This window comes from Ursus arctos, unplaced genomic scaffold (genome assembly GCF_023065955.2).
Source record: "Ursus arctos isolate Adak ecotype North America unplaced genomic scaffold, UrsArc2.0 scaffold_20, whole genome shotgun sequence".
NCBI lineage: Eukaryota > Metazoa > Chordata > Mammalia > Carnivora > Ursidae > Ursus > Ursus arctos.
Genome location: NW_026622875.1, coordinates 54,843,262 through 54,857,608, shown reverse-complemented (window position 1 = coordinate 54,857,608; position 14,347 = coordinate 54,843,262). Strand labels below are relative to the sequence as shown.

The following is a 14,347-nucleotide window of genomic DNA, read 5'->3' as shown; positions in this document are numbered from 1 at the left end:
TGCTAGGCCTGTGTCTCTGAGTCCTCCTTTCAAGGAGGCATGAGAGGGTAACGTTGCCCGGCGATCTCAAACTACAAAGTTGCAGCACTTCACAGCACATTTACTCATTCAACAAGTCCTTTTCTGAGTGCCTCCTTTGGGCCAGGCATTTGTCCAGGCTCTGGGGATGCCGAGGGTGAGGAGAAGCAGCCCCTGTGATGCCTGCGCAGGGTGCGGGCAGCCCCCGGGGAGGGGGAGAGCTGTTTTTAACCTGGTTTTCTCCCAGGCTGCAGAAGCGCTGCCTAGTTTGGGAAAGCTGATTGTGACTCCTTGTCCTCAGAGAAGCCGTGCGGAGACCCGCCCTCGTTCCCACACACCATCCTGCAGGGCCGCACGGGCCTGGAGATGGGGGATGAGCTGCTGTACGTGTGCGCGCCGGGCCACGTCACGGGCCACCGCGAAACCGCCTTCACCCTGCTGTGTGACAGCTGTGGGGAGTGGTACGGCTTGGCGCAGGCCTGCGGGACAGGTAAGCCGCCCCCACGCACGGGGAGCACAGCCACCCCATGTGCTGGCTGGTTTGGGTGGGCTTTTCTCCACAACGGCCCCTTTGAAAGACACTTTCAGACCTTTCTCCTGAACAGCTCCATTCTAACTTATTTAGAAAGTTTAGCCACAGGGGCGCCTGGGTGGCTCAGTCGTTAAGCATCTGCCTTCGGCTCAGGGCGTGATCCTGGCGTTCTGGGATCGAGCCCCACGTTGGGCTCCTCCGCTGGGAGCCTGCTTCTTCCTCTCCCACTCCCCCTGCTCGTGCTCCCTCTCTCGCTGGCTGTCTCTCTCTCTGTCAAATGAATAAATAAAATCTTAAAAAAAAAAAAGTTTAGCCACAATAGCTAAATTGTGGAAGGAGCCGAGAAGCCCTTCAACAGATGACTGGATTAAGAAGATGTAGTCCATATATACGATGGAATATTACTCAGCTATCAGAAAGAACGTTTACACAACATTTACAGCAACATGGACAGGACTGGAGGAGATAATGCTAAGTGAAATAAGTCAAGCAGAGAAAGACAATTATCATGTGATTTCTCTCATCTATGGAACATAAGAACTAGGAAGATCGGTAGGAGAAGAAAGGGATAAAGAAAGGGGGGTAATCAGAGGGGGAATGAAGCATGAGAGACTATGGACTCTGAGAAACAAACTGAGGGCTTCAGAGGGGAGGGGGGTGGGGGAATGGGATAGGCTGGTGATGGGTAGTAAGGAGGGCACGTATTGCATGGTGCACTGGGTGTTATACGCAAATAATGAATCATGGAACTTTACATCAGAAACCAGGGATGTACTCTATGGTGACTAACATAATATAATAAAACAATATTATTTAAAAAAAAAAAAAAGAAAGTTAACCTGGAAATCCAATCAGGAGACGGTACTGCGAAACAATGCTTGTGGTGAAAGGGACTGGGATTGGTAACCTGGGCCGGGAGGGCTGTCATGAATGTAGGCTGCAAGCTGGGCTTCCCTGAGTGGTGAATCTGGTGACTGGGCATAACCCTTGTGGGGACCTTGCGGGCTTTGCTATGGCTTGTGACAGGAGCTTCTGGCTCTTGGGAGGCATGGCCCTTGGAAACCAGGGCGGGTCCACAGCCACACATGGAAGTCCTGCTCCCTTGCCCCAGAGCAGTCTTGGGAGAGGGGCGGGTTGCGGGGGTAAAGGGTGAGGCAGGGAGAGTAAGACAGCTGTGTGGCCTGGCCCCACTGAGAGCTGCCTGTCGCTGCCCTGCAGCCTTCCTGTTTCCTGGCCTGTAGCCTACGGCAGTCACTGAACTCACATGTTTAGTTGAGAGTGAAAAGACTCCTAGTGGGCCTCGACAGAAACCTGATCTGGCTCCCCTTAGATGTCCTCACTCCGTTATTGTCCTATACCTGGGGGTCACAGGTTTCTGCGTCCCACCTCCGCCCAGCCCCCAAGGGATTCTCCCGGCAGCAGAAATCACTGTCCCCAGCCACAGCCTGACCTGCACGTATGGCTTCATGCCAGACTCTGAATTGTTCCCTGACCTCACAGGGCTCCTCTTACCCCAAGACTCCTTCAGGGACCACCTCCTGACCTCCATGATATCTGGTTACCAAGCAGAGGCTGGCTCCACGGAGGGTGAATGACTCCAGCACCACAATTGAATGTATTGGACAGCGTGTCCCTAGAACATCCTGCAGATCTCATGGGACCATGATAAGAGTAGGGTGCCGTCTCGTCTTTGAGATTCATCCACGTTGTTGCCAAGCGGGGGTGTGTTGTCTTCACTGCTGCTTACTAAGTGTGAATGCAGCACCATTTATTTCTCCAGGTGCTGGTGGACATCTGGCTTGTTTTCGTTTGGTGGTCATCACAAGCCACCCTGCCGTGATTGTGCTCGTCCAGGCCATTTGGTTCACATGTGGACCTATTTCAGCTGGTTCTGGGAGTGGAACTGCTGCCCATGGGGTCGCTGTGTCTCCAGCGTTAGTGGGTGCTGCCAAGCATTCCAACCACTTTACTGTCTTGTCCGAGGGTTCCCGTTGTTCCGCGTCCTCACCAGCCCTGGGGTTGGGAGACTTTCCCCTCTGCCAACCTGGCGACCACCCTGGGTGACTAGTTGTGATGTCCATTTGTCTGCTTGAGCACTTACCATATGTTAAACAGGCACCAGCATTTCCTCTGTAAAATGGCGATCCAAGTTTCTTGCCCATTTTTCTAATTGATTCCAATTATTTACATAATGTAGGGTTTCTTTTTTACATAAAACTTTCGTACTATGTTGCAAACATTTTCTCGCATTCTGTGGCTTGTCTTTCTCCTCTTGGAGGATCTTTTAATGAATAGGTTTTTGTCTTTTAATTGTTTATTTCACTGCTTCTCAAACTCTGTGGACCATTAAAAATTGTTTTCTGGTATTGGCAGACTGATACTTTAGCAAAACGCAGTAAGAATCAATTAATATAAAGCTAAAATAGGGACGCCTGGGTGGCTCAGTCTGTTCAGCGTCTGCCTTCAGCTTGTCTCGGTCCCAGGGTCCCAGGGTCCCAGGGTCCTTGCTCAGCAGGGAGTCTGCTTCTCCCTCTGCCTCTGCCGCTCCCCCTGCTCATGCTTGCTCTCTCTCCCTCTTCCTCTCTGACAAGTAAATAAAATCTTAAAGAAATATATGAAGCTAAAATAAAGATATTCCAAATATAAACACTATTTTTTGTTAAATTAAATAGACATAAAATTCCCCTGCCAGATTGTTACGAAAGCTTCTAAAAACATCCTCTCAGTGTATCTACGTGCCTCGTTGCGGACTAGCAGCAAAAGTTACAGACGGGGACAAGCACTAGAAGCACTGTTTTAAGCAATCTTCCGGCACTTTCCACCTCATTATAACATTGCTGTCACTGTGGTAGGCAGGAGCTCCTTGCCAATACTGATCATTCGCCTGCAGGAGAAAAGCAGGCCTGAGGCCCAGCTCGCGTCTGTGGACTGTGTCCCCTCAGCGCAGACCTGTACCCAGCCTGAGACCGGTAAGGAGCTGGCTTTATTCTGGTGCGGCTCAGGCGGCCGGCTCAGGAGCCACGCCCACCAGCCAAAAGGGCTGCGCAGGCCCCAGCCGCCTGAGAACTAAATGCAGGTTTTGTGTGTCTGCAATGGTGTTTATTTTCTCACGGCAAGGCAGAGTTGTTGGAGCTTTCAGCTGGCGGCCAGGAATCCTGGTTCCTGTACTTGGCTTAGTATACAGACTGTTACAGTTTTCGTTCCCCTGTAGATTTAACATTTGAACTAGCTGTGTCACTGTAAGGGTGTGTGTGTGTGTGTGTGTGTGTGTGTGTGTGTGTGTGTGTGTTACAAGACTGTCTTCACCAGGGATTTCACTCCCTCTTGCACATTTATTTTTATGGTAAATATCCACTTTTTTGATGAGGGAACGGCTTCAAATGGGGGAAGAGTCATCTTGGGAGAGCGAGCCACACGAGGATTTGGAGCTGGACCCAGGCGGGTCTGGATAACAGCTCTTCCTTGTAGGGGCTGACTGGCCACTTACCCACATCCCTGCCCATGGCGGGGCCTAGGGGCCATGTGCAAACTGGGGCAAAGCTGTCCCATCACTAAAAGCAACTCTAAACACCAGGTGCCTCAAAGGAGACAGAAGCTGTAGAGGACACAGTGGGAGGGAGAGCTGGAAAGCAAGGTGAAATTTTAAAGGAAGCGTGTGGACGTGCTCAGTGATGTGAAAGGCTGCAGACAGCGAGTAAATGAAGAGCTACAAATGCGTGCCTTGGCTTCACAGCATGCAAAGGTTCTGGTGCTCTCATATTTTCAGTGTGAATGTGGGGAGTGGGATGCAGCTGGGCCACACTGCAGTGAGTGCAGGAATGAATCAGGATGAGGAAGGGGGTGGGGGGCAGACAATTCCTTCTGGAATCTCTGGGGCTCATGAAGAGGACTAGGCAGAGACATAGGGCAGAGATCAAGAAGATGGAGGACCAAAGAGATTGTGGGGGTTTGTATTGTTTGCTTGCTTGCTTCTGTTATTTTAAGGTGGGAGAAACTTCAGTTTACGTAAATGACAATATAAAGGCTTGGTAGAGAAGGGGAAACTGAACTGTTTTCTTGACTTCCTTGAGCCTTAATTTGTTCATATGAAAACATGGATACTAGTTTTCACATAGATTCCCCCATGGGGTTCCTGCAGGTGCCTCACTTAGAACAGGACCTTCGAGATGATTGGGCTCAGGAGTGTTCTTCTTTCCCTTTCACCTTCATGCTGATCCGGGACGGCATTCAGGCCCCCTCACTTATGGGATCTAGGGGCTCTGTGCATAACTCTGGCTCCCTCCCCGCTTCCTTGTGTGTTATTGACTCCAGCCCCTATTACCACAAGTAACCAAAGGCATCCTCTGACTTAGAACTGTCTGTTCCTTGAATGAGAAGTTAGCCTTTGCCAGCGGGTGTCTCAGGTCCTGGAGACCAGAAGCTGGGGCCACAGCTGCCTCACTCCTCCAGGGAGTGCTTGTCCCCTCTGTACTGGGGCCTGGCTACTCACCCTCCTTCCCTCAGGCCCTCAGGACATGGGACTTCCCCCTACCCTTACCCCAGAATATTTCCTTGTGAGCTGCTGGGGCCACTCCAAACCCTCTGGTAGAAGCTGCCCATAGATGCTGCCTCAGGAGCTGCTCTGCTGAGGTCCCTTATTTCCCTTCTTGACTTCTCCAGGCCCAGAGAGCCTTCAGGCATGAGTACCTTGGACGTCAAAACTTAAAAGAACTTGGGGGCTCTGATGAGTTTGGTATTGGAGATTCCGAAAGCTTCAGGGGTCCAGCTACTATGAAGACTATTCCATTCAAAGTTGTCATTGTATAGACATTTGAAGACTGACTGGACATCTTGGGCCAAATTCTCTAAAAGCAGAGTCTGTTCAGATGCATGTGGTTTACTGAGGGAGGGAAGCAGGAGAGGTGAGGAGAGGAGACGATGTGATCTCAGTGGCATTCTCCCTTTGCCTGATCTCATGAACTGTGCCACGTGTTCATCCCACTCTGAAGCAAGGAGGCCAGCCCTGAGTTCCTCTGTCTCCACCCGTCATTGGTTGCCAGGGCTAGGTGGCCTGGTGCGCATGTGGCACCCGAGTGAGGCTCCCATTCCCCCAAAGGCAGCTCTCCAGAGAAGGGTAACAGCGGTGAACCATTAGCTGCCAACACTCCCAGCAGCTGGGGGATGGGTGCACTGGCCTGGGAAAGGGGCCATGAATGGGATGTCAACAGCACCCACTCCTACAGTGCGGAACATAGTTGTTTATTAAACCCTCAATCCTGGAAAGCAGCAGTTTGTTTGCTTGCTTGCTTTTTAATCCATTAGTAAGACGGGGACTGGCTGAACGACCTTGCTGAAATTTAAAATTTGTGATGATGAGCATGAATGAACCCACAGGGGCATGCACACCTGGGTTAGTGGGGGTGCTGCCCGGGAGGTGCAGGAGGATGTCTTGCTCACATGCTGCCTGGGTTGTGTGTTCACTGCAGTTAAGATCCAGCCTCAAGTGGTGGTAGTGAGGTCTCTCACCTAAGCATGGTGACTTCGTGCGACCATTAACTTAAATGGGTAAGGACTTACTTGCCTGCCATTTTTTCCCTCTGTGTGTTGGTATCTCTCGAGCTTTGGTTCCTAGAGGCAAGGTCTGCATCTGGCCCTTTAACTTTCCATTCTCCTGTCCAAATCCACACATTTTCTTGGTTTCTGCCCTCCCCTGGGCATCAGGAAATGTCTGCCATGCCTCTCTAATGTTCTCAGTATCTAACTATAATTGGTTGTTGCCCTAATTGCAGAAACATCCTCATGCTTTGCCTGCTCTGTGTGCATGCAGTAGACATCCATGCTAGCTTTGCTTTCCTTTGAGCTTCTTACTTTGCCAGGTCCCGTGTCCATCTTCAAGGCTCTGTTTCCTCTCTGGTCACCTGTTCCCTCAAAATAGTCTCGACCTCTCAGCCCTCTAAGAGGCCTCCCCTGGCCACATGACCCCGGTGATGGTGCCCATGCAGTCTCACTTGTGGCTTTCCCAAGGAGCCTCTGGTTCCCTGGCATGCTCAGTGTCTTGGCTTCATGCTGCCTTCAACACCTCTGTTCTCCCCTGACTTCAGCGCTCAGTGGTCCTGTGGCCTCTGCCCTGGTTCCAGGCAGGGCTGTTTATCCCGTCTTTGTGGTTAGCTTGGGAGAGACCAGCTGCTGCAAAGTAGCATAGGGCAGATGACCCAGGAAGTGAAAGACTTGTACACTCTTCCTCTGTGATTTGCCCTTTGTTTCTCCTTTAAAACTTGCCCTGACAAAGGGCACCTGCCCAGTGTTAAGACGGGCTTGGAAAAGCCTTTAAGACTTTCCACCCCAAGCTCCATGGGTTTGGTTTATATTTTCTGGTCTATAATATCAGCAACGTGAGAGACACCCAGTTTGACCTCGCCCTACCAGCCCCACCACTTCCGAGTCCAACAACAAATAGACAGCTTCTCCTTTTCCCTTCCCTGGCCTGTCACAGCTGTGGAAACAAGTTAGGCACAGAGAAAGAGCTGTCATAAAACCAGACACTTGCTCCATGCCGTCTCTGTCCTGAGAGTGATATTTTTTGTTTTGCTTCCCCTGCTTTTTAAAAAAGATTTTATTTATTTATTTGACAGACAGCACACAAGCACAAGCAGGGAGAGGCAGGCAGAGGGAGAAGCAGGCTCCCCACTGAGCTGGGAGCCCAATGAGGGACTTGATCCCAGGATCCTGGGATCATGACCTGAGCTGAAGGTAGATGCTTAACCGACTGAGCCGCCCAGGCATCCCATGTTTTTGTTCCCTTTTCTCAATAACTTGATTGAGGTTTAATTTGCATACAATAAACTGTGCCCGTTACAACTACAAGAGTCTCTGAGTTGTCACAGGTTCAAACAACCACAAAACCATCACCACAACCGAAATAGAGAACATTTCAATGAGAAGTGTCTTCCATATTTTTTCTCATTTAATCTGCACAAATCTGAGGGCAGAAATGGCTAGCTCCAATTTACAGATGGGAAAACTGAGGTACAGAAGAGTTCAGTGACTTACCCGCGTCACACAGCTAGAAAGCAGCAGAGCCAGGATACAAAAGCAGGCATGCCTCGCTCCAGCATCCATCTCATCTCTGTGCTTCCTCCAGGGGCCTGTGCCGCTCGAGGAGAACAAAGCCACAGGGCAGTGCAAGGCCCCACAAACTAGTGGTTCCCTCCGTATGTTCCTTTGCTCTTTTATCTCACTTCTAAAGCCTTCCTTTTGTTTTTTTTAAATTAACTTCAATTTCTCTTTGTCTTCATTTTTTGGATTTAACTTCCTTCCTAGAATAAAGCATGAGACGACAACTGAATTTAGAATTTCCTTGTCAATATTGCCATATTTGTTCAGAGGTTCATTGAACCAGTGGTTATTTCTGGCTTGTCTTGTTGTCTTTTTCAGAATTACTATTTTTAAAGACTATGTAGCCAAGACCAGAGAAAAAAGAAGGTATGTGTGGGCTTCTGGAAATGCACTAGCATGACGCCCTGAGAGAGAGCCTCAGGGTTCTGGGCTGTGACTTTGTGTCCTTCAGCCCGGTCACACCTGGATAGACGTGGGCAGGACACCAGCAAGCCCTCTGCTTTTACTCCCGAGTTCTCTTGATCTATGGTCTTCTGTTTTCCCAAAGTAACAGTGAAATAGAAACACCCAGGGGATGACCTGATTTTTCCCATGGAGTTTACATCTTCTGGACTTGTTGATCTAATCAGAAGGCCCCGTGTTGTGTTAGCCCAGGTTTCAGGGAGAGTGTGGGAGAGGGGAGAGGGCAAGAAGGATGGCTGGATGATTTGGGGAGTGTGGACATAACAGAGGGGAGCTGAGAGAACAAGCATCTCAGCAGCCACAGAGCTGGGCTTTTCCTGCTTGCGGGCAGAATTTAATTTGGGGTTGCAATTCAGTGAATAACAAACTTGACTCTTACTCATGAGGAGAAAAACAGGCTTGGGATACTTTGTCAGGGATAGACTATTGGTAAACAGTTGGTGTCCTTGTCTTCATTTGAGGTTTGAGAAAACTGTGACACGGTGAAAACCTGTTTCTGAGCCAGGACCTTGGCCTGAGAACCTGGGGAGAGAGGAAACAGCCCCAGGCTGCTGTCCAGAGATGTTCTAGGCTCGGGGGGTTCTGGAGGTGGAGCCTTCACAGACACACACACACGTGCACATACACCCTCACGCACCCACACACAGAACTCACACTCTCACACTGATTGTAGGGGTCCAGTCAAGGGAGGTCCCCCCACAGCCACAGTGCACTGACCTTTCCCAAACTTGTAGCTCTAACTCTGCATGAGGCCAGTGTTTCCTGCAAGACAGGGGGTGGGGGAAGAAAACATGGTTCAGGTACTGCCCGCATTCCAGGTGCCTTTTGACTTCATGACATATTTAGTTAAGCTCATGGGGTAGGTTATACAGGAGAAGGGACTGAGAAGACATTGATTATGCCCGGTACTGGAACTAAGACCTCCTTTACTCTTCTTTGCTAGTGTCACGAATCAAATAATGCCCTGGGGCTTGATGGACTTCCAGACCGAATCACGCTTTATCAAAACGGGCTTCTACCACTCACTAATTCACCTCTTCACTCACTCGTTTGTTCACTCAGCAAACGTGTCTGGAGTGTCTACTGTGTGCCAAGCACCGTCCTGTGTGCAGGGTATGCCAAGGCAGAATGCCTCGTTCCCGGCGTTCCTGGGCTGGGAGGGGCCGGGCATGCTTTGCAGTGAGCAGAGTGTTGGACCCAGTGCATAGACGGATGCTGCTCCCATCATTCCTGTGCGTAACACGTGATTCCCAAAGAAGACATGTAAGGTTTAAGTCTCAAGCACCATCAAGGTCTACACTGGAGTTACCCTGTCCATATAAGGATGAGAAGTGTCTCCAAATTATCCTTAGCCCATCCACATTCAGAAATCCCTTGCATTTTACCAGAGGAAAGCCCATTCCTAATACGTATCATCATAGTTCATAGGCCACTAATTTTGCCAATAGCCATTTCAAATATTCAGGGCACTAATTAGCATAGCAGTGGTTTTGAGGAAGGTACAGATAATAGAAGTACTTGTAGTAGGCACATCCAGAGGGTGAGTTTCCCGATGAGAATGTTGAGTGTCCACCCCTGGACTGTGAATTCTTGATTGCAATGTCAGCAGCCACTGCTTTACAGCTTAATGTAAGTGACACATAACATCAAACAATATTTTCTTGAAATATTTTTTTGTAAATATCACAACTAAATACAATATGTGTAAAAACTAAAAAAAAAAAAAGTACAACCATCCTAGGAAGAATGAATGCCTACTGTATTTATGATTGAATGACAACTTAACAATGTAATATTGTTGAATTACATGGAAAACACTCCTAGCGTCATCTTCCTATCATTGCCTTGCTAAGACTTTCCAGACTTCCAAGACCATGAACTATGTTTTCCCTGTTTAAACTTTATTTCAGTGGAAGCATAAAGGACGTCTTGGGTATGACTTCCTTTGTCCAACATTATGTCTGTGAGACACATCCATATTGTTCCATGAAGCTGTAGTTCGTTCTTCTTTCTTGCTGTGGAATATTCCATTCTACCGTTGATGAATATTTTTGTTGTTTCAAGTTTGAGGCTATTATAAGGACATTCTTGTGCAGGTCTTTTGGTGTCTGTGTGGCATGTGTTCCTCTTAAGCATATGGGAGTTAAACTGCTGGGTCATAGGGTATGGATATGTTCAACTTTTAGTAGTTAATGTTTAGCCAGTTGTCAAAATGGTTGTACCAAGTTATGCTTCCAGCAGCAGTGTACGAGGGTTCCAGGAGCCCCATATCCTCACCAATAGTTGGTATTATCAGTCTTCTTGACTTTAAGCATTCCAATGTATAGGTCATAATACCACTTAATTTTAATTCCCCCATTATTAATGATGTTGAGCACCTTATCAAAATGTTTATTGGCTATTTGAATATCTCATTTCTGAAGTGTCTATTCATTTCTCTCACTCATTTTTCTACTGGGCTGTCCATTTATTTCATATTGATTTGTAAGAGTTCTTTATATGATTCTAGATACCAGAACTTTTGAGGTTATATATGCCGCAAATATCTTCTGCTGATAAGTTGCCTTTTCACTTTCTCCATAGTATCTTTGATGAAAGGAATGTATACATAGTCTAATTTATTAATCTTTTCCTTTAAAAAAGGTTATGGTGAAAAATATATAACATTGGGGTGCCTGGGTGGCGCAGTCATTAAGCGTCTGCCTTTGGCTCAGGGCGTGATTCCAGCGCTCTGGGATCGAGCCCCACATCAGGCTTCTCTGCTGGGAGCCTGCTTCTTCCTCTCCCACTCCCCCTGCTTGTGTTCCCTCTCTCACTGGCTGTCTTTCTCTGTCAAATAAATAAATAAAATCTTTAAAAAAAAAAAAAGAAAAATATATAACACAAAATTTACCATCTTAGCCACTTTTGAGTATACAGTTCAGTAGTGTTAAATATGTTCATGTTGTGAAACAGATCTCCAGAACATTTTCCTCTTGCAAAACTGAAACTCTGTACCCATTGAATAACAACCACCCTTTCCCACCTGCCCCCTGAGCCCCCAACAGCCCCCCTTCTCCTTTCCATTTCTGTGAATTTGACTACTCTAGGTACCTTGTATAAATGGAATCAGACAGTATTTGCCTTTTTGTGATGGGCTTATTTCACTTAGCACAATGTCCTCAAGGTTCATCCGGGTTGTAGGCTATGATAGTAATCCTTTCCACATCAGCTTTTATTTATTTTAAATATCAGGTTAAGGAAATTTCCTTATATTCCTAAGTCCTAAGGGTTTTTACCTTGACTTTAGTCAGATGCTTTTCTGAAACTCCCTTTTTCCTTTTTTCTTTTGTAGAGAGAGAAAAAACACATGAATGTGAGTGGGGGTAAGGGAGGGAAGGGGGAAAGCACAGGGAGAGGGAGAGAGAATTTTAAGCAGGCTCCACACCCAGCGAGGAGCCCAACGTGGGGCTCTATCTCACAACACTAAGATCATGACCTGAGCCAAAATCAAGAGTCAGACACTTAATCAACTGAGCCACCCAGGTGCCCCTGAAACTCCTTTTTTCAAATAAACCAATCATGAGTTCCTGGGGTAAACCTAGCTTGGTGTGATAGATTATCCTTTTAATATAATGCTTAATTATTCAGCCTATCAACACTAATATATTACTGGTTTCTATTTGTCAATATTTTATTTATGATACTGCATCTATGTTTACTAAGAATGGTCTGCAAAACTACTTTTTTGTCATGTCCTTGCCAGGTTTTGGTACAAGGTTACACCAGATGTATGAAATAAGTTGGGAAGTATTTCCTCTCCTTCGGTTCTCTGGAAGAGTTTGTGTAACATTGGAATTATACTCCTAAATTTTTTGATAGAATTCATTGGCAAAGCCACCTGTGCCTAGTTTTCTGTGTGTAGTGAGATTCAATTTCAGTAATAGTTAATGGCATATAAAATTTTTCTCTTTCTTCTTGTGGCACCTTTGATGACCTTCTAGGATTTTGTCTATTTCATCAGAGTATTTTTTGAGGGGTTGCCTGACTGGCTCGGTCAGAGGACCATGCGACTCTTGATCTCAGGGTCATGAGTTCGAACCCCATGTTGGGTGTAGAGATTACTAAAAAAAATAAATAAATAAACTTTAACAAATAAAATAAACTTAAAGAATTTGGGGGGGCATAAATTTATCATAATCTTGTTACTGTCTTTTCTGACAATATCTGAAAGATCTGTGGTGATGCCTCTTTCTATTCCTGATGTTTTCATTTGTGTTCTTTCTAAATGTTTCTGAAGTAGTCTTGTCTAGGGACTTATCAATGTTTTGAGCTATCAATCAGTAGTTCTTTTCCAAGAATGAACTTTTGGCTACATTGATCCTTTATTGTATGTTTGGTTTTTATTTTATTAATTTCTGCTCTTTTTTATCTCCATCCTTTACTTTTTTAAGTAGGCTCCACCCCCAGTGTGGAGCCCAACATATGGCTTGAACTAACAACCCTGAGATCAAGACCTGAAGTGAGATCAAGAGTTGGGGCTTAACTGAATGAGCTATCTAGGTGCCCCTCCTTCCTTTACTTTCTTTGTGTTTAACTTACTCTTCCTTCCCCAGCTTCCTGAAATCAATGTGATTTTTCAGACTTTTTTCTTTTCTAACATAGGTATTAAAGCTATAACTTCCCCTGTTAGCACAGTGTTTGCTGCTTCCCACAAGTTTTGATATGTCACTTTTCATTATCATTCAGTTAAAATATTTTCTAATTTCCATTGTAATTTCTCCTTTGACCCATGAATTATTTAGAAATATTTTGTTCAGGCATGCCTGGGTGGCTCAGTCGTTAAGCATCTGCCTTCGGCTCGGGTCATGATCCCAGAGTTCTGGGATCGAGCCCCACATTGGGCTCCCTACTCAGCAGGAAGCCTGCTTCTCCCTCTCCCAGTCCCCCTGCTTGTGTTCCCTCTCTCGCTGCCTCTCTCTATATATCAAATAAATAAATAAAATCTTAAAAAAATATTTTTTGTTCAATTTCTATGCAATACAGGAATTTCCTAGTAATCTTTTGCCTAATTTCACTATGGCTGGAGAACTTAATTCTTTAAATTTGTTGACATTGCATTTATGGTCAACTTTGTAAAAGTATTCTGTGTGTATTTGAAAAGAGTGGTTTTTCTGCAGTTGTTGGATGTGACCTACATATGTCGAGTAGATCAAATGTATTAATTAAGCATGTTTTTCAGATATATATTCTTAGCTCTTTGCTTGCTCTAATTGTTAATGATAAAGGTATTTAAAACATCTCTCTATGCTCATGGATTCATGTGCTTCTTTTTTTAGTTCACATGTTTTAGATACATATATTTTGAAGCTCTGTTAATTACATACACATTTAAAAGTTAATATCTTCCAGATAAATTGAAACATTTATCTTTATGAAATGACCTTCCTGATCTCTAGTATTATTTTTTGGCTTATGGTCTTTTTTGCTGGTTAGTCTTTCCATAGAATATATTTTTTTTCATCCTTTTAGTTTCAACTTCCCTGTACAGTTCTACTTAAAGTATATCTCTTAAAAGTATCATAGAACCAATTGGAGCATTAATCCATTTTTACATTTAATCATCAATAGGTTTGGGTTTAACATTACTGCCTTTTTGTTTTCTCTCAGTCCTAGCTTTCTTTGTTCTTTATTCTCTACTTTCTTGCATTCTTTTGGAGTGACTAAGCATTTTTAAAATGATTATATTTACCCTCTCTATGATATTCTAACACATTCTCTTTTTTTAAGATAAACTCTACCCCCAGCATGGGGCTTGAATTCACAACCCCAAGATCAGAGCTGCAGGCTCTACAGACTGAGCCGGCGAAGTGCCCCTCTAACACATTCTTTTACTCTTCTTTTAGTTGTTACCCTAGAAATTATAACAGGTATCCTTGACTTATCAAAGTTGATACCATTTCCTGGACAATTTAAATACCTTCAGCTATTTTGACTACAATTACCTCCTCCCAATTTCTATGCTGCTGTCATGTGTTTCAAATAATAAGGGTGTGTGTGTGTGTACTTGTTTTAATTAATTCATTAATTAATTAGTGTACTTGTTTTATGCAGGCAGTATTATTCACTTAGATCTGCCCCCAACTCGTATTTACCTGCTTCATTATTCTTTCCTTCCTACATCTTGGGGCTTTCAGCAAGGATATTTTCACAGAGTAAGAATTCTACCTAGGTCGGCAGTTCTTTTCTTCTAACACTTTT

The 14,347-nt window shown here is 45.5% G+C and overlaps 1 protein-coding gene across 1 annotated transcript in view; it reads left to right on the top strand.

Moving 5' to 3' along the window:
* Nucleotides 1–14,347, top strand: part of SUSD5 (sushi domain containing 5) — a 68,332-nt gene that overhangs the window by 45,332 nt on the left and 8,653 nt on the right. Inside the window, exon 5 of the mRNA XM_026496606.3 lies at nt 320–508. Coding sequence (XP_026352391.2) covers nt 320–508 — 189 coding nt within the window. The remainder of the gene's footprint in view (nt 1–319; nt 509–14,347) is intronic.